Source organism: Fukomys damarensis, unplaced genomic scaffold (genome assembly GCF_012274545.1).
Source record: "Fukomys damarensis isolate Sample0158 unplaced genomic scaffold, DMR_v1.0_HiC HiC_scaffold_16, whole genome shotgun sequence".
Lineage (NCBI taxonomy): Eukaryota > Metazoa > Chordata > Mammalia > Rodentia > Bathyergidae > Fukomys > Fukomys damarensis.
In genome coordinates, this window is record NW_022900928.1 from 19,402,765 (window position 1) to 19,423,949 (window position 21,185).

General features: G+C 39.4%; 1 protein-coding gene across 7 annotated transcripts in view; it reads left to right on the forward strand.

Moving 5' to 3' along the window:
* Sbf2 (SET binding factor 2) overlaps positions 1-21,185 on the forward strand; it is a 350,526-nt gene that overhangs the window by 319,090 nt on the left and 10,251 nt on the right. For 4 of the 7 annotated variants that reach the window (XR_778567.3, XR_004517428.1, XM_010615278.3 and 1 more), the window contains exons 34-41: positions 6,340-6,466; positions 10,928-11,055; positions 12,567-12,800; positions 13,802-13,906; positions 15,310-15,503; positions 16,172-16,259; positions 18,866-18,997; positions 19,825-19,949. Coding sequence is in view for 5 of the 7 variants with exons in the window: in XM_010615278.3 (XP_010613580.1) it covers positions 6,340-6,466; positions 10,928-11,055; positions 12,567-12,800; positions 13,802-13,906; positions 15,310-15,503; positions 16,172-16,259; positions 18,866-18,997; positions 19,825-19,923 (1,107 nt within the window). In the remaining 2 variants the exon portion in view is untranslated. Of the gene's footprint in view, positions 1-6,339; positions 6,467-10,927; positions 11,056-12,566; positions 12,801-13,801; positions 13,907-15,309; positions 15,504-16,171; positions 16,260-18,865; positions 18,998-19,824; positions 20,816-21,185 lie in introns of those variants that run through there. The other 3 variants (XM_010615281.1, XM_010615279.2, XM_010615282.2) reach the window with 2 other exon arrangements.

Below are 21,185 nucleotides of genomic sequence, written 5' to 3' on the forward strand. Positions count from 1 at the left end.
TATAGTGAATGAAAATAGGAAGCATTAAAACAAATCTCTTTATTTGAACCTTAGAATAAAACTTTGAGAGCATCCTGGAGCATACTTTTTCATTTTTTTCTACTTAAAAAAATAACAATTTTGACTTTGCCTTCAAAGTTTATTCACATTGTAAATTGGATCACTCTAGTTTGGCTTGGTACAGTATTCTCATTATTACTACATTGCATCACTTTACAAGGTCTTCCTCCAAAGACAAAAAGCTATTTGCTTTTTAAGACGAGCCTTGCTTGTGAGTTCATGTATAAGTAGCTAAGCTGCCCCCACAGAGGTTTAGTCCTCTAAAATTTATCTATTCCTCTTGGCAAAATAACTGCAGCTGATGGGTACATGATGTATTCAAGAGTTCCTGATGTCTGCATATTTTCCATTCAACTGAAAACTGACAAAAACGTACATAGCCCCAGCTGTTTTATAACAACAATTTTGTATCATCTTTTAATTTGAGCCCATAGAATATGGAATAATTCTGAAATCCTATATAAAGTAGTTGGCACAGTTCAATTAGACTTAATGTTTAATCTGAAATAATAAAATTTGTATTTGCTACTATTCTTTAGTATATCTAATGTACCTACAGTCTTTCACATTGGCATCGTTTTGTACAGTATCTTTTATAGTTTAATATCTGTAGTACCTGGAAGCAAAATGTAGTTTTATTACATTTTGTTCCCAAAATGTTCATCTGTCCTAGGATTTGAGTCACAGCTTGTTTTTATGAGCCATTTTAAATTTTACAAAGAACTTAATGGCACATGGGCAAAAAAATAAGACCCTATAAATTCATGTTTCTCCAAATTCCATTTCAGATTTAATTCCTATAAATAAGTGATGTTGGCAGCTTTCACTCCATAATGGAAACTAAAACTAAAATGCCTTATAGTTAGTTTCTAAAATCTGTATCTTTTGTCTTCAGGAAAATAAATACAAAATTATTTTGAATGACAGATCCATATGGTCTCTGGGAGAGACCTAAAAATTCTGTTCATCAGCATATTTAGGGAAATACTCATATAAAATTAATTTACTGGCTGAATGCCTATCATTCCTAATTCTATATAAAATGATAACGTTAAATTTACTTGATGCTAGGACCCCAAATTCTTGTAGTCAACAATAAAGAAAACTTACAAAATCAAAAGCTGTTCTTGGAGATCAATAAAATTGATGAGGGTCTATCAGACTGAAATAAGACCCAGATTACCAATATAAGAAATGAGAAAAATGGCATCACCACAACTTTATGCCAACCAATAATCTCAATTTAGAAGAAATGGAAAATTTTCTTGAAAGATAAACTAGCCTACACAAGAGGAAATACATAACTTGTTGAATAGACCTATGTCTATTGAGGAAATTGAAATATACTTAAAATCCTTTCACAGTAAAAAGTTCAGGCCCAGGTGGCTTCACTGATAAATTCTACCTAACAAGCAAGGAATAATAATAGCAACTCTACAGAAATTCTTCCCTGAAAATGAAAGCAGAGGGGAGTGCTTCCCAATCAATCTCTAAGGCCTGCGTTAAACTAGCCTGACAAAGACTGTAAAAGAAAACTGTTGACCAGAATCCATGATGATCAGATTCAAATTCTTTGAACAAAATTTTAGCAAGTCAAATCTGACAGTATATAATAAGAATACTATACCCCGGTCAAGTGAGGTTTATCCCAAGAATGCAATGTTAGTTTTACAATCAAAGTCAATGCTATTCCTTAAAAAAATTTTTTTCAGGGAACTAACAATAGAAGGGAGGGCCAGGGATTTAGCTCAGTGGTTCTACCACCTGCCTTGCAAGCACAAAAACCAGAGTTCAATCCCCGGTACCAAAAAAACAAACAAACAAACAAAAAAAAAAAAAACCTTAAATCAAAAGCTATCTCTTGACCATGAATTGGAGGACTCAGCATTTTTTAAATGTCAGTTCTCCAGGGAGTTTAAAGAGACAATTCAACAGTCCCAGAAATTGGTAAGCAAATTCTAAAATCCTCATGCAAATACAGAGAACCCAGAGTAGCCACACAACTTTGAAAAAGAATAAAATTGAAGGGTTAGCACCAGCTGATTTCAAAATGTTTATAAATCTTTAGTAATTAAGGGAGTTTGATAATAGGTGTAAAACATAAATAAATCAGTGGAACCATTTCCTAAAATAACTCCACCTATCTTTGATACATGTACAGTTTTTGACAAAGATACAGATGCTGTGGAAAAGGATCTCTTTTCAACAAATGGTACCTGAACAACTGGATTTCCAGAAGGAAAAAAAAATGTACTTTGATCCATACCTACCACCAATATAAAATTCTAGAAGAAAAAATAAATCTTTGTGACTTTGGGTTAAGCACAGATAATTTACAGTCACCATCAGAAGCATGACCCAGAAAAGCACATATTAATAAATTAGACTTTGTCAAAACTTAAAACCTGTGTTCTTCAAAAGTCGCTTAAAATTGAAAATACCAATCACAAAGTAGAAGAAAATATTTACAAATCATATATCTGCTAAAGGACTTAATATCCAGTACATATAAATATTTCTCAAAACTCAATTAAAAAACTACACTATTTTTCAGTAGGTAAAACATTTAGTCTGACTTCACAACAGTGTACAAATAGCAAATAAGCTCATGAAAAGATACTCAACATTGTTCTTCATTAGTAAATACAAGTTGAAATCACAATGAAATACCACCACACACCTGTAATTTTAATGGCTGAAAAATTTTTAACTGATGACAAAATTTTCAAGGATGTGAAGAAACTGAATTCGCAAACACTGTTGGGAATAAAAAATTGTACAGCCAGCCGGGCGTGGTGGCACATGCCTGTAATCCCAGCACTTGGGAGGCTGAGGCAGGAGGATCGCTGTGAGTTTGAGACCAGCCTGGGCTACATAGTGAGTTCCAGGTCAGTCTTAACTACATAGTGAGACCCTGTCTCCAGAAAAAAAGTTAGACCAATCATATATGATTCAGTCATTTCATTCCTTTAAATGGAGAAAGTGATTTTTCTTGCTTACTGAAAATCGAATCACCAGATTTTATCCTGTAAACTTAGTTTTAGTATATGTGCTTCTGAAGCGAGCACTTACCTTGTAAATTCAATCAGCTTTTCTTCATCTATTATAGTAGAAAAACATTTCAGAAAACTCCTTGTGTTTCTGATGTCACATTCCAAATGTGGTATCTGGCTATTAACCCAGCCTTCAAGTCGATATGACTTATTTTTTCCACTAAACATTTTCGCATGTTTGTTGCTAAAGGGTAAAAAGTAAGTTATTCTGCATCTTCTCTATTTCCAGTAGGCCTAATTATGAGCCCATTTGGAGGTAGATTTTTTTTAACCCCAAGCAGCAAGTGGCTGCCCACTGTGACACAGTTATACACACACTAGTGCACACGAGCACTCATACCTTAGTGCTCTCTAAGCACAATTCCAGCTCCAGCAAGGTGAATGTCAAAGGCTTCAGAAAAGTTTTACCTCTCTGACATAATTGTAGAGGGCAGAGTTTGTGGTGGAGCCAATAACTTGGTAACTGTGGGCTGTGAAAGCAATTTTTCTACTTGCACAGGAGGTTTACTTTTGATCTCCCTGAAATGCCTGTAAGTTTAACCTAAGGTCATATTCATTATCATTTCTTTTCTACTTTACCTCAGAAGTAGGTTTTTTAAAATTATATTTCTGGACATATTAAATATAATTCGGGAAAACAGGTATGTCTGAGGCAAGTGGTTTCTGTGGAAATGTGGACAATGCCACTGTTCCCCAGGTTAATAGAAAGAGGTCTAAATTCTGTAGACAGTGAACCTGGAGCTGACCTGTAACAACTGAAGGTGCATTCCTAGGACTGTTAGGGCAGTTGTCCTTAGATCTCGTCCTGCAGAGCACACTGCAGATTTCTCCTCCGCAAGACTCAGATAGTAGGGAACAGAGTTCCACCTGTCATTGGCCTGTCCCCTTCTCTGTCCAACTAGCACTGTCTTCATCACCACCCTTCATCTCTTGTACACTGGCTTCTCTGGGTGGCACTATTGACTCCAAAGTAGGAGGCCGAACTAGAAAGCATTTTTGGTATTAAAAGACAGGTGAACGGGGAAATGAGCTCTGAGCACTGCTTAAGAAAGGAACCAGAACACCAAAGAAACATCGCAATGCAGAATCGAACACAAGGCCACCCGGTGTGTGTACAAGGGATGATCAAAAAATATTTTGAATGTTTAATTTTTTAAATTTATTACAGTAAAACACATATTGCCATTAATCCCCATGAAAATATTACCCCCGTTTCACACACACTTATCCCATCATTCTTGGTAATGTATCCTTTACTTGTGTGTTATCAGTAGGGGCTAGCGTTTGGATGAGAACTGGGGACATGGTTGAAAGTTGAGGCTAAGAGCAATGAAAGAAAAGGCATTTTTAATATTTATTTTCCATCATAGAAACAGAAGAAAGGTTACTAACTCTAACAGCCATTAAAATAAACTTATCATTATGCCCAGTGTAATGCTCCAAAATAATAATGTTGAACCTCAAATTGTCAAATTGACTTGTTGTATTTAATTATAACTATCAACATTTCAAGTATATTTGGTCTTATAATTAGTTGCTCATATACCATAATCACAGGAAACTCATGGTATCTAATCCTTTCATTTTCACTGATACATAAACTCATACTTAATGCAAATGCTTACAGTTTTAACAACTTAGAGGATTGTATAGGACCTAGCTGTTCAGAGCCCTGTCAGGAAAACACCACTGGGTGCTGGCCCAGTGCATATATTTCACACTCTTCTAATGCATCTTCCTAAATTCTATTTAATTTTTGCATTACATATAATCTAATATTTTAATTCACCAAAAAAATCTTTAAAAAATGTTGTGAAAAAAGAACACTGAAATCGTCACAGAAATTAAGATGATAAACTTGGATAAATCACTGATAGCCACATCATGACTTAAATTCCCATCATCCTATATAGCTAAATTAACATGGAGAGGAAAGCTGATTTTTGCCTGTCTGTAGTGTTCATTTGAAATAGTTTTCAACCACGTACATTATGATTGGAACTTATCTCAACCAAACAAAATTCTTAACTTGTCATGAGCAGTTGTTTGACTAGTGCAGTGGAGAAGATTGCCTGGTGGATTAGGGAGTGTCACGAGGTCATCAGCCTCCCTTCTGCCAATATAAGATGGCTCCACAAAGTCTGCATACAGCTTGTCTAAAGTATGCTTTAGGGATGTAGCTTAGTGACACTGTGCCTTCCTGGCAAGCGCAAGGTCTTGAGTTCAGTCCCTGTACCATTAAATATATATATGCTTTAGACATATAGTGACTTCCAAAGCATGCCCTGCCCTTTCCCTCCCATATCATCTCCTCATCCTTATTTGTGTGTCCAGTGACCTTGCTGCCTTAATTTACTCATGAAAAATAAGGTTAAAAAGTATATGTTCCTCCTTTTTCCTTGGGATATGAATGTATCATTCTGTTTATCTACTTCCCCATCCCTCCTATTTCCAAAGGTATTTCCTATATCTGAGCCTTAGCCTCATTTTTTCTTGCTTTTCCAAGGACTTACTCTCTGTTACTCGCTCTTTCTCTAAACTGTGCACTCTTTCTGTTGGCTCCATCTGGTTTGCCTGAAGATAGGCACACATTCTTTTGTCCAGAAAATATCTTTTGCTCAAGCTACCACCTTGTCTTCCTAATTTTCTTATTGTCAAAGTTCTGCAAGTGCAGTTTTTCTTGTTATGTTTCACACTGCTGTATCAGAGATGCCTAGAAAGCAAGAACCATAACTTAAGTTAATTTATATCTGTCAGGTGCCTCTCACGGTATCATGTAATGAATAACACACAGATCTTGGAACCTAATAAATCAGTGTTCAGATTTGGACTCAGTAGTACTACCTGTTGAATGACATTAGGTAAATAATTTTGCTGCTCCTAAACCTTATCAAATGTGAAGTGAGAGTGATAATGCTTGTCTTGGTATGTTGTAGAAATTAAAAGATATTTATAAAAACCCCTATAGGATGTTTGGCACAACAAGTGCTCAGAAAGCTGGTTCCCTTCAAATCTCTATGCATGGTAGAGATTCAAGGATTTACTGAATGTGTGACCAAATGATCTTCGTATATCAGGTCAGCATTCAGTGGCTTGGCTTTTTTTGTTTGTTTGTTTGTTTGTTTGTTTTCCTCATTGAGTTTATTGGTACATTTTAGGTATACAGTTGGCGTTTATTTTTTGTTCTGTTTGATTCTTACTCTTTTCTTTTCCTTGTGTGTTTCAGGTTCACAACCAGTATCCTACTGAGTTTGAATTCAATCTCTATTACTTAAAGTTTTTGGCCTTCCACTATGTATCTAACCACTTTAAAACTTTTCTCCTGGATTCAGACTATGAAAGATTAGAACATGGTATGTATTTATATGACTTCATTCCATCTTTTTTGTTGAGTTTGCATTTTTTTCTCATTGAGTTTATTGGTGCATTTTAGGTATACAGTACAGTTACATTTATCATTGGGATCTTGTACCTTTACATGGCAGGTCTTGGTTCTCATTCTTGAGTTTGCATTTTTAATGGAAATAATACTTTTTTTTTTAACACAGGTTCTCCCTATGTAATTCATGCTGGCCTGTAACTCATTCTATAGCCTAAGTTGGCTCAGTGATCCTTCTGTCTCAGCCTCCTGAGTGCTGGAGTTACAGACATGCATGACCATGCCCAGAAGTTTTATATATTTTTATGACATTTTTTGATGAATGATGTAACTACTGCCAAATGAGACAAGCTCAGAGGGTTTTATACCAAAATACAAATAGAGAGTAGAGAGCCAGGGATTTAGCTCAGTGGTGCTGCCACCTGCCTCACAAGCGCAAGGACCAGAATTAAATCCCTGGTACCAAAAAAAAAAAAATCCTACAAATACAGAGTAGATTTGAATAAATGCCTGGATGTTGAGATTATGTGCTGTCTTATCTCTTAGGGACAGCACATAGTCAATCCCGTAGCACCTTGGTAAAGTTAGATCTGTTTACTATTTTGATAATATAAACGATATCACAGTTTAAAAGGGATATTTTTTTTTTCCATCCCTAGTACATTCTGTAGGAAGGGTACTAGTCCTCAGAGGTAGTTTGAATAGCAGTTAAGGCCATGGGATCTGGAGCAAACAAACCAGAGTTAAAATTCCAGCACTGCCAATTAGTAATAGTGCCCTTTGGAGGAATTAGGTGCTTCTCTGAGCCTTAGCTTCCTCGTATTTAAAATGAGGGCAGATATAGCCCACCCACTAGGGACACAATGACCATGTCAGGAAATAATAAATTTCTTATCACAATTACTAGCACATAGTAAGCACTTGATAAATTTTAAACATCACTATCATTATTATAATTTTTAGTATCAGTAACAGTTATAAAGAATAGATTTCTGAACATGTTAACTGATGCAACTTAATTATACTTGTATATTTTTATTGTGATTATTATATAATTTACAAATTATTTGTATATATATGTATGTGTGTGTGTGTGTGTGTGTATATATATATATGAACAAATTTATTTTGATTGTGTATTTTATCAGAAGAAAATACACCACAATATCAAGTGGGAATAAAAAAAATAGATTCTGAAAGCCCTTTGAAAACATTACCAAGGGGATTTTATATTCATTCTTTTGTTGTGCTAGGAATGAGGGAAATACACATGACTATTTTTGTTAAGAAGACAAGCAGGGCCTGGGAGTTAGCTCAGTGGCAGCGCACCTGCCTTGCAAACTAAGGTCCTGAGTTCAATCCCAGTACAAAAAAAAGCAAACAAAAAATAAAATAATCATTCAATAAGTTGTATGTACCAGAGTATTCATAAAGAGGAGTCTTTTTTTAATGAAGTTGAGAAGAATAGTGGAATACTTCTTTTCATATTTATTTAGTTAGTTTGTTTGGTGCCAGGGATCAAACTCAGGACCTTGCGTTTGTAAGGCAGGCGTTGGGACCACTGAGCTAAATCCCCAGCCCAAAGAGGACTCTTTAGTGACCAGAAAATATTACCAGTGTTCTCAGATGAAAATTAAATTAGGAAATACTGCTTTTCAGATCATGATATTGAAATTGTCTAGTATGGTATTTCATACTTTTGGTAAGGAGAACACTGGTCAGACTATTCCCATCCTGTTTATACTTTGAGGCTTTCGTTGACTCATGGAATTGTGTTTCCTCATGTCATTCACAAGTTCTCAATCACCGTGTGCTGGGAAGTATTAAATAGACCTGATTACTGCTACTTCTGGTCTGGTCTAAAGCAGACTAATCTGTGTGACAGGAATCACAATGTCACGCAGCTTTATCCCTGAAAGGAACAACATATGCAAATACTGGTGTGAGCAGTTTTTTTGTTTTTGTTTACGATCTTCAATAGAGCAGTCTGTTTTGTAATTAAGCTGATCAGCAGTTTACCTTAGCAGCCCGCAGATATGGCCAAAGCCCAAGGTTTCTGCTGTAGCAGATGATGTGTGTCTTCAGTACAGAAGCAGCAAGATCCAGGGCAGTGGTTCTCACTGCACATTGGGATCACCTGGAGAACTTTTAAAACTCTCAACATCCAAAATGAATCTGAATCTGTGATTTTGGGTCTAGGTATCAGCAGCTTTCTGAAGTTCCCCAGGTGATACCACTGCAATGCCAAGGCTGAGAACCATCCTGGCCCAGTTTGGGAGAGCACAGAGCTATGTCAGATGGTGTTTGTGACATTGGGTAAACTACTTCATCTCTCTGAACTTGTCTCCCATCTCAAAAACTAGTTATTTGCCCTGCCTATTACACACCAAAAAATGAAATAAAGCATGGATAAAAGATATTTGTTGTATATTGAAAGGTTATCATGAGTATTTGAAAAAGTGATTATTTCTATCCTATATCATAGACATATGTTCTTATGAAGCACATGACATATATTTAGAATCCTAAAATGTCACTGCCAAAGAGTTCTTGGAGATCATCTACCCAAGCCTCCTCTCTAAACAGATGGGCTACCCAGGGGGCCACCCACCTAATTAGAAGCCTGTTTTTGTGTCTAGTCCAGACACAGGACTCAGGTCTGTCCCTGTTGTGTTTGGCTAAACACACTAATTATGAAACCTACACAGTGAAATATCATTTAGAACAGCTGTGGTAAAGACCTCTCCCTTCCAAAATCAACAGTTGGAAAGTAAGAAATCTCAACCAGTGCTAATATAATTCATCAGTCATAATTTTTAAGATTTCATCAGAAAAGTCTAAACACCATGAATTCTCCTGTGTAATATTATTCTCCTGAATAATGTTGTTATGTACTGGATTATAAGATTGTGATTTGATAGGATTTGACATGAGTTATCTGATGATTCGAATTGTATTTAGGGTGTTTCCTGTATTTGTACATATTACCCAAAGATATCCATCTGAATATTGTAAGAAAAAGCCACTGGACTTGGTTCCTGTCACTAGGCATCCCCACTATGGAACAGGGGGTTCCCCTGAGGAAAGGAAGGCCAGATGTTGCACTGTCTTTTCTGGTTTCAGCTCATTCTCTTCCTGTCTGTAAAGATGTCCAGAGCCTAGTTCACCTGGGGCTGACTGCCAGACAGCCATCCAGTGTAATCCGTACCTCATCCCAAGTGGAGCATAAGTGAGGGCATTTTAAAAGTCCATCCCAACCCCTAGGGCAGTCTCAATTTCAATACTGGACTCACTTGGAGAACTCTTAAAATGACTAATATCTGGGACCTATCCCCAGAGGTTCTGATGTAACTGGTCTGAAATGAGACCTGGACATTAGGATTTTTTAATGTGTAATCAAGATTGAGAACCACTGCACTGGAACCTGCAGTTGAAAGGTAGGAACAAAAGCAGGCTAGGAAGCCCCACATTTTGGGCTTGAAATATTCTTTTCTGATATACTGGTAAAATCCTGTTACCTTTGGACTAAGGCACATCATTCAAAGCAAGACAGCACTGCTAAGAGAGACACTCTTACTGGGTTTTTACAGAATCCTTACTCATGTTCCTCCCCATTGAAAACCAAGTGGTCCAGGCCTGTTGGGGCACACCCGTAATCCTAGTGTCTTAGAGACTGAGAGAGGAAGATCACAAGTTCAAACCCAGCCTGGGCAATTTAGCAAGATCCTGTCTCAAAACAAGTGGGAAGAAAGAGCTGATAAGTAACCCAGTGGTAGAACAACTGTAGTTTATCCCCCAGTACCTCAGAAAACAACAGAGTAGGCTCATATAAGAAATCAAGTGACTGAAAAGTACAACGATGGTGTCAGAAAAAAATCCCTGAAATACTTTGCTAAATTCTGCTTTGTTTTATTTACCCAAGGACACAGAATACACCTTTCCATCATCCAGAGTCTCTGTGACCATGAGTTGTGGTATATAAAAACTGCTAAACAACAGCAAAACTTGAAACAGTCCATAATAAACAGCCAATAACTTAAACATGAAATGTTTTTAACTGAATTTCATTACATCTCCTCTTAAGTCCTTCCATTTTGTTCTTGAAAAATGTTTAAAATGTCTCTTGGCAGGGGCTTCTATGGCTCTATATGTAGATACATAGAGCAGGAGGGTGTCAGGATGTACTGCTAACTGCCTAAAAACCTTACTAATATTTTCCTTCCACTTTGATTTGTTTCCACATAGCTGTGAAGTTTATCCTGTCTTTAGTTTGCAGTTATCTTCTAAGGTTTCTGCACATGTTGCTGTTTTTAGAGCCATAAGAAATATTTCACTGCTGTGAAATAAATTTCACTTTTCATCTGCTCCACGTATCATACTTCTAGGCAGAATATTAATGTAACTTTTGTTGTGTTGATTTTTTTTTAATTTGCAGGAACTTTATTTGATGATAAAGGAGACAAGCATGCCAAGAAAGGAATTTGTATTTGGGAGTGTATTGATAAAATGCATAAGAGGAGTCCCATTTTCTTTAATTATTTATATTCACCAGTGGAAATAGAGGTAGAGTAAGAAACTGTTTGTTTTCATTTTCTGAATATTTTGTGTGAACATTTTCCTTAGTTCTAGTGTATATATAAGCTATTTAAGTTTTTTTTGTTTTTGTTTTTGTTTTGAGACAGGGTCTCACTATGTAGTTGAGACTGACCTGAAACTCACTATGTAGCCCAGGTTGTTCTTGAACTCACATCGATCCTCCTGCCTCAGCCTCCCAAATGCTGGGATCACAGGCGTGCGTCACCACGCCCGGCTATTTAAGTTTTTTATAAACATTTGACTAGATTTCATACCAAAATTTTTTAAAAGTCTGAGACACTGTGGGTTTGGGTCATAATGGAAATGGAGACTGTTCACTAAATTCTTGCCACAAAAATTAGAAACTGGGGCTGGGGATTTAGCTCAGTGTTTCCACAACCTGCCTCGCAAGCGCAAGGTCCCAAGTTTGATCCCCGATACCAAAACAAATAAATAAATAAATAAATTAGAAATTAGCATCTAAAACCCAATGTCAAGAAAACCAAAGCAAGGCAGCTTTTTCTAGAACAAGGCAGTAATTAAACTTGAAATCGCAACAGGTAATTGCAAAATCTGTAATTCTCTCTTTTTTGTGTTTTGTTTTGGTGCCAGCGATCAAACTCAGGACCTTGTACTTGCAAGGCAGGCAGTGGCACCACTGAGCTAAATCCCTGACCCTAATCTACAATTCTTTAGAAAAGATTTTCTTAAATCCATCTGTGCAACACCCATGGAAGGACCTATAAGGGAAACAGAGATGCTTGGAGCCTAGATCAAGTAGGATGTCATATCTCGGGGAAAACTGCTCCTTCGTGTGTATCTATATGACATAGGCTCTGAGATAGAACAGGTGGGCTTGATAAGCAAAACTACCTTTATTTAGGTGCAAGGGAGTCCTCTCCCTAGGTCCTATGCATTAGAACCCCGCTCTGGCCTTCCTCCAGCTGCACCCTCCTCACAAGAAACTCAGGGCATGTGCTTAGATACCTCTCCTCACCTAAACCATGCCCTGAGTACCTTGAAATTCCTTCCCCAAATTCAAGCCACTCGGTAGGTTATTTCTGTCTGCCTCCCAAGCTGGTGTATGTACCCTTAGGCTTAACAGATAGCAAGACGTGGCTGTTTGGCAGGCAGTGGACAGTTTGGCTTCATGGACTAAAGCCATACACAAACACTCATACAAAGCCAGGGTGGGAGGAGGAGGAGAAGGTTAAGTCACAAATTGAAAGATAGGGCAACTCCCCCAGGGCTACCACTTCCTAGGTTAGAATTCGGAAGAATCTAAGAATTTTATTTGAACCTGGCCTTCCTGATCATTAGGAGGTCATATTTGTCAAAGTAGAAGGATGGAACATACTTTCTTTAATATTTTATCTTGATCTATAACTTTTAAATATTTAGATGAATGGTGTTTGAACCTTAATTCATATACTAGCCCTGGACCTTGCAAATGGTAGGGCCAGGCCTATCAGTAAGCCTTTGGAGTTTTCTCTAAACAGGCCCTGAAGCCCAGTGTAAACATCTCCAGCCTCAAGAAGTGGGATTACTATATAGAGGAGACCCTGTCTGCAGGGCCTTCGTATGACTGGATGATGCTGACTCCCAAGCACTTTCCCTCTGAAGAGTCTGATCTGGCTGGAGGAGCTGGGCCCCAGACCCAGAGAAGGACAGTGTGGCCATGCTATGATGAAGTCAGCTGTACTCAGCCCGATGCTCTCACCAGCCTTTTCACTGTAAGTCGGTCAGTTGTGTAGAGACACACCTCTGGGCATTGTGGTTTCGGGGAGCACTAGGCTAAGACTGGCTTACAAACTTTGGAACATGCCTTTCTTTCTGTACCCTGGGTTAGTGTTGCACATAGCACTCTGTAATCTACCAAACCAGATTTGCTCCCATCGGTGGAACACCAGCTTTAACTAGTGGGAAAGAGAAGCAATTGAGCACATGGAGCAAAACTTCTTCCAGCAGCTCCTCAGCTGTTTTAGTTGTCCAAGCAGTCTGAGTCAAGCCTGGGTTATGGCTTTTCTGGATGCCTTGCTTCCTCTGGTCAGAATTGTGGGTAGCTGAGGTCCTGATGGGACTACTGCCAGCCATCTTCTGCTAGGAATATTCTGGAGCAAAGCCATCCTGGCAATAGCACCCTGAGGAACAGTTGTGAGCCCTAATGTAGGCCAGACAGTTCCTGAAGAGTCCTGTCCCTCTAGTTTCCTGGCCAGGAAAAGTGTGCTGTAGTGACAGCACTCTCCCAGATCCCTGCCAGAAGGGAAATCCGTGTCCTTGGGCATTTCTTGGTGCATTCTTTCCACATCTGGTTTGAGTTACCAGAGTTGAGGAGCTTCTCTCTCAGGAGTAGACTTCTCATCTACCTCAGCCATTAGGGTTGAAACACAGGCCAAATTCTTGACCTTTACTTTGGCCGACAGATTTCCCTTGGGCTGCCCAAGGGTGGAGGTGTCTGGGCCACATATTTCAAATCTTATTGTTTAAGCCAGTCTGTACAAAAGCCTGATTTGGGTCTAAGCATCTTGGCCACAGTGCATCACACCAGCTCATGCTCCTACTACTGTTGCTGGGGATGGGAGACCTCTCAGGCTTCATATCTACCACTTTCTTCGTCTGCCTTCTTGCTGTGCCGCCTATCTGGGCCCAGTACAGAGGAAACATGTCTCTGGGGCACATCCTGACCTTTATGATACACTGATCTATTGGAAGATTACTTCTCATTTCATTTCAGGAAATTGAAAAATTGGAGCATAAATTGAACCAAACCCCTGAGAAGTGGCAGCAGCTGTGGGAAAAGGTAACCATGGACCTTAAAGAAGAGCCAAGAGCAGACCGTGTGAGTTGGTACCCCCCACCCAGGAGCTACCTTTGAGCTTTTGAAGGTGCTAGGTCAGGTAGAACCCACTGCCAGGTCACAGGTCTAGGGTGGATTTGTGGCCAGTGGGAAAGGTAGGAAGAGAGGTCATGCCCTGGGGTCCCGGGCAGAAAGCTCCAAATGACCAAATACTTTGTGAGTGCCTCACTTTACCACAGTGACATAATACTTAGTGTTTCAAGGCACTGAATCCAGGGAAATTACTAGGTTCTTTTCTATCTCAGTGCCTCTGTGGTTTCAGCTGATCTACCACATAAGGGAGGAGGGGAATGCCAAAGCCCTGTTTGCTTCGGAGAAATGAGCAGAGAAAATAAAAATACTTTTAAACGACAAAATACTACTTTCTGTTGCTCATCCTCCCTTTGATGCTTCTGATTTAAGAAGTATTTATCATAGAAATATTTTAAAACAAATACTCTATTTTCTGCTTCTCACGGCCAATTTCCTGTTTCTGATTTAAGAAATATTTGTCAAGTACATAACATGTGAAATGGACTGTGCTTAGTAGCAGACACACTACAGCCTCTTCCAGCCCACAGTGAGGGAGTAGGGTCCCATCTCATGCGTGAGGGAACAGAGATCTCGCAGCTGCTAGTTGGCAGCATCACCATTTGAACCCATGTTTGGACTGGCTCCAAACACATAAGAGGGGAAATTAAAATAGATGAGTGTTCTGACAAGCATTTCAGGAAGGAGCGGTCAGGGGTGAGAAAAAAGCTTTGTTAACAAGGAATCGTGTAGGCTCTGTCCCTTGCCTTCACTGGCAGTTCAGGTACTGTTAGCACATAGAATGCAGATAGGTGATGCCTTTATGCTTTTTTACTCAGAAAAAATAAAAATTTTTAAATTATTTTTCTGGTTATAAAGTAATGTGGAATTATTTTATAAAAATAAGGTAATACGTGGAAAGTTATAAAACTAATGAAAGCCACTCATAATTTATAACCTAGAAATAAACTACTGTTCTGTCAAACTCATTTCATCATTATAAGCCCACATGTAAGAGAAATTTACTGTATATACTATTTTAAACCTTTTTTACTTAATATTGGCATACATTTTTGTTTGCCACTGTTTATAAATCAGCATTATCATTTTGTGACTATCTCGAACTCCATCATACAAAAGTAACAATTATTTACCAGCTATCTAATATTTACATAATATTAGATAATTATTATCTAAATTATTTAGATTGTTCCTAGTGTTTATTATAAACAACTCCAGGATAAATATCTTTGTACAGATATCTTTGCTCATCGGTTTATTTTTTTTCCCTTGAAATAAATTTGTATACATGAAATTATCAGGTCAGTTACTTAAAGCCGCTCTAAAGCTTTTCCACCCTGTTCTGTCTTTTTCAGGTCCAGAGACGTCCTCCCGGATCCCCAGGAATTGTGCCTCCCAACCTACCTTCCTATCAGAAGAGGCCGATGCTGCACCTGCCCGACAGCAGCATGAGCGAGGAACAGAACGCCAGCATCTCACCTTCCAACGGAGTGGAGCGAAGGGCAGCCACGCTCTACAGCCAGTACACATCCAGGAGCGACGAGAACAGGTGCGCAGTGAGGACTGCTGAGTGTGGGGAAAGACCCTTCCCGTTCTTCCCGGGGCCACCCACAGGCTGCTGATAAGCTGTGCAGTACAGCTTTTGGAAACTGGAAATAAGTGTGCTTGGATTCTTTGGGGTTTTTTTCTAAATGCTAAAATAATTCTAGGAAGAGGGGGGCAATATTACAGCTAAAAAGAAAGCCAAGGGGTTGTAGTTATTTATGACTGATTCCTGATTGCTAATATTTCAGGTCTGCTTTTGCATATATACTCTTGAGGGCATTTGTGTTAATCACAGGTTTTGCAGTGACAGATTACAAATCCTCATGCTAGCTGAAGCAAAAGGATTCATTTACATAAACTGGAATAGCCAAGGACTGCTGATTTCTCATGCAGTGTCTTCATGCTTCTGTTTCTAACTTTCCTTCTGTTTCTCCCTCTGTGTTACATCAGTCTCAGCAAAAGATGGCCCCTAACAGTTCCTAACTTCACAGGTGAGGTGACCCCTGTGGAAAAAAGCAGTCTCTCCCCTAAGGTGTAGTAGCAAAACTCCAGTGAGAACTTGCCTTTTTTTTTTTTTAATCCCTTCTGGGGAAACAGACTTGACAAAAACAACAGGCATCCCCTTGACAGCATTTTTTGAATGAAACTCTGTTCTGTTGTCATTTCTCCTAGGTCCTTTGAGGGAACACTTTACAAAAGAGGGGCTCTGCTGAAAGGCTGGAAATCCCGTTGGTTTGTATTGGATGTAACAAAACATCAGGTAATACTGTTGGAGCCTAAAGAAATTAACTACTGTCTCGGCTACTCTCAGTCCCTGGCTGTTATGTGGCTGTCATAAGATAGATACATTCGTCATATACAGACTGTTGTCCGAGAGGCTTCTTTCAGGGCCCTAGATGTCGCTGAGCCAGAGCAGTAGACTTCAGAGGAAGTTCCAAATAGCCACTGCCTGAAATGTGCAGATACAAGCAGTGACAGTTTAATCCAGAGCACTCAGAGCCATAAGATTTTTTTTTTTTTTTTGACGTTCAAACCACTTCTACTGCCTGCTCTCATGCCGGGTCAGGAAGCATGCAAGGGCTTAAGCCTATTACATACATACCACAGGCACATGTAAACCCGTGCCTGGGAGCGTTCCCCAGAGTGCAAGTGCCCTTCATCCTTGCAGCCCAGAACATCTATTCATGACTGAAGACATTAATATATTCAGCAGACATTTATTGCACCACACCACTGTGCTTATCACTATACTGGCTACTGAAGAAGGCACTGCTATCCCTCAGACATGGTTTCAGCAGTGGAGGGAAAGGACTCCAAAGGCAAAAAGAGATCATCCTATCCAAACTTTGAACTCACAATGGGCAGGTAGGAGTCTGGACTTTGCTGAGCGTGTTAGGAAATATTCTACCTTAGTTGTTGCTCTAGCAGCTGGATATTAGCGTTAGTGTCATAATCTTTGCTCCAGTGGTCTCAGGAAGTGATTTCTATCCAACCTCCAACTCTTTTTCACCTTCTGTCAGTGAAAGTTGTGTGGCTTCCTGTGTTCTGACCTTAAGCCAGTCAGCTGGAAGCCGAGGATTCACCTGCTGATTCTCCATGCATTCGTCCGTACAGTGAATGCTGCTGGGAAAGGTCTGGACTGACCTCATGTGGTGCACTGATGGGATCTGCATCTAGAGAACCAGAACCCCTCCCAAGGAAGACTGTAGTGGGAGGCCACGTTTTCCTCTTTCTGCTCTAGGGACTTTATAAAGGTCATAGAGTCTTTGTGGAGAATATTGAGAATTTATTTTCAAATATAAAAACAAAATCCCTCTTAGGGAGCTATACTTTAAAATAACAGTCTCTCTGAAATCATAGAGCCTCCACTGTCCAGAAAAGTTCCATTAAACCACTAAATACAACATGTTGAAATGTCATAATTTTGCTATAATTTAAAATTATATCAAATTATACTTGCATTCTTACTACCAATCTTTTGGATTTCATTAACATGAGAGGTATACAGTTTTTCCATTTAGTCCTACTTGTACCAAGCCTGAGGGTAGAGACAGAAAAGTTCCAGGTTGGAAGAACTGCCGTGGTAAAAACACAAGACACATTCCTGCAATGTACGGTACACTGAAATCCAGGCTGGACCAATAAAGCTTTTCATCAGCAAACTAACTTTTAAAATATTTTTTTCATTTTCTCATATCAGAAAAGTAATACATGGTTATTATACCAAATTTTATAAAGATCTAAAGGACCTCCATGCAGTCCTATGTTAAGCTGCTTTTTTTTTTTTTTTTTTTTTTGTCCTTATCAATTCATAATAGAGATCTTTCATACTCTTTTGGGAAAATTTTTATTTATATGCTGTGACTGAATTAACCATGGTTCCACTGAAAGACAAGACAGGTACCCCTCTTCTAACACTGAGATGATGAATGAAGTTCTGAAGGAAACTCCTTTATTTCTTATTTCTGTAGAATAACTTTCTAGAGAAGGAAAAAATGTTTCAACAGACACAAACTTTTCTTCTTTTTCTGTTGAGCCAAAGGCCTTGCATGTGTCAAGTGTACACTTGACCATTGAGCTGTATCTCCAGCCCACAAACACATTAATTTTAGTTGATACTGCTGAATTGTTCTCCAAAAATTTTCTAACAAATTGTGCTCCCATGGGCAGTATTTGACAGTCCCTGGTTCCTTACTGGATAATATCAGTCATTTTTAATATTTCTTAATCCAAGTGAAAAAAGTGAAATCTCATTTCGTTTACTTTCCTCTCTGATCAGTGAGCTTGCTCATCTTTCCAGATGTTTATAGATTATTTGTATTTCTTGTTTTTGTTTTTATGTTTTTTGAGACAGGGTCTCGCTATGTAGTTGAGACTGCCCTGGAACTCACTATGTAGCCCAGGCTGGTCTCGAACTCACAGAGATCCGCCTGCCTCAGCCTCCCGGGTGCTGGGATTACAGGCATGCACCACCATGCCCGGCAATCATTTGTATTTTTTATGTGACTTGCCTGTTGAGATCCTTTGAACATTCTTCTACTAGATTATCTTCTTTCTTATAAATTTCTATGAATTTTATATGTACATTAAAGATATATTTTATGGTGTTAACTAGTTTTATTTTTTATATGTAATTCATTTGTTTATTCAAATTTCAAAAGTCCAAGGTCTTTTCCCCACTTCCTTTTAGCCACCTATCTCTCTTACCTGGAGGTGGCCAGTGTTACTAATGTTTTGTGTATTCCTTCAGGCATAGTTTAGCATATATAAGCAAGATATGGAGGAAAGTAATCAAATCGTTGGGAACGTCATGCTGTTTTCCCTTTCCATGTCTCTTGTATCCCATCTGTATCCTTTTGGTCCTAGCTGCGATACTATGACTCGGGTGAAGACACAAGCTGCAAAGGCCACATAGATCTGGCTGAAGTAGAAATGGTCATCCCTGCTGGCCCCAGCCTGGGCGCTCCAAAACACACGAGTGACAAGGCTTTCTTTGATGTAAGTTTATCTTCTCCTTTGCTGGTTCTGCTTGTAAATCATCCCATCCTGCTCTGAATTATGGGGCCCTCTGAGCAGTTTGTGGTGACTGAAGATGGGTAGCAGACCCCGGCTGTGGCAGATGCTCCAGAACATGAAATTAGCACTCTGATCTCCAAGCTTGATCTTGCTTAGATCAAGAACAATGCATGGACACAGCTGAACTCCTGGTAAGACGCTGTTAGTCACCTCAGTCACCTCCCTCAGAATCAGTGCCACTTCCTTCATATCCAGTAATCATCCTCCCTGACCCTCCACAAAATAAATCTTTGGTCACAGCTGATAATTGTCTGCCATAAGATCTTCAGCATTTTATGGTTCACAAAATAGGAGACTTGTCTAGTTCCTAGAGTCCAGCAGGACTTCATAAAGAGCAGAGGTTATATTCCATGGCTCTGGGCTTCCATCACGGCCCTAACTGAAGAAAGGGGACACAAAGGATGCATCTTGGCTCAGCCATACTGCACTGGTGTCATGCAGGAGAGGCCAAGGCTTCAGCCGATACTAATCCTTCCCCCTAGTGAAAGGCAGTGGCCACAGGAGATGCACTGCTTTCCTCATGTGTCCCTCTCTCTGCCAGTCCCCTTCTGTTAACACCCACTGTGACTTTAGAAGATGGAAAAGTCAAGTGACTATTAAAGGCAGGGACAGTGTGGTAGTAGGTGGAAAGAAAATAGAGGTTCTGGGGGAGCATGGAAAGAAAAGTCACATGTTCATATGGCACTTGCTCAGAGCCATCAAATAGCCTTTCCCCTCATCTCTGGTTCTCCTGTCATTTGGTTTTGTAGCTCAAGACCAGCAAACGTGTATATAACTTCTGTGCCCAAGATGGGCAGAGTGCCCAGCAGTGGATGGACAGAATCCAGAGCTGTATCTCTGACGCCTGACACTGTGGATAACCCAAGCAGAACAGGTAGAGGAACTTGTGTAGCCAGATAGAAAAGGAGCGTGGATCCTTGAGGAACAGACAACAAATCGTGCCACGGCCTGAAGTTCTTTTGCTCATCTAACCCAGTCCCCTCTAGCAGCAGTTGCTGCATCTCCTTCAGGGGTGGCGGCTGGTTAGAGCCCCAAGCCCTTCTGGTATCTTGCACTGAATTATTCTAACTGGGTCTTAGGTCAGGGATCAGATGAATGCTCCTGAGCCTGCTGTCATCTATCCCCTAGCCAAAACGGCCCCCAGCTACTTGAGTGCTTCTACATGAAGGTCCTGTTTGTTCTCCAAGGTCATGATTTCCTTGAAGAGCTTTTAAGCAAACAAAAATCAGAAACCTCCAAAGATCATCCTACATCCTGCCCAGAATGGGTTTCTCATCCGAGAAACCTCCTCTGACCTTTGAGATGCTCAGTTCTCTGGTGCTGCCAAAAGGTGCTTCCGTCCCTACTCTGCCATTGAGGTTCACAATAAGAAACATCACTGCTTGGTAGCAGGCAAAGAGGGAATGCACAAGATTATCCTGGTGGAAAAAGCTTACCCAGGGAATGATGCTTAACCAGGCCAATGCAGGAACACACTGCTTCCAAAACCCTGATTCCCTTAGACTAATGGTGTTTGAGGACACAGGGCCTTCTGTTCCTGTGTATTCTTCTGCTCCCTGACAGCTTGTTACACAAAATAACTTGCAAAAAGCTGAATGCACTAACCCACACAACACTTGCACTGAACTCCTCATCAAGTGAAGACGTGAGACTGAAGCCAGCTACTTAACAACCACACACCTTTGGCGAGGTCTCACTGTGGCATGGCTGGTACCCAGACAACACTTCTACGCATGGAAAGTAAGAACTGCTCTTAGATTCTCCTCACTTTTGATAACCTTGTGTTTGTTCAACCTAAGGCCGAAGGACACTGTTTGCCCACAATAAACAGTAGCAGCCTCTCCCACAGCTGCTGGCAACAACCAGGGCCCTAGGTGACTAGACTGTTGTGTTCATTTTGAAATGTTAATATGTCAAATACCAAACTAATATTTCAAAAATATGTATATATGATTTCTATATCCTTGTTTTTCAGATAACCTACTTATAATTTAATATAAAATTAAACTTAACTAGTCATAAGATTTCAGTAATAAAAATTCCCTTTTTAAAAATATAAACTACTTTGTAGATTAAAAATAAACCAGATTTTCAAATTTAAAATTAAATG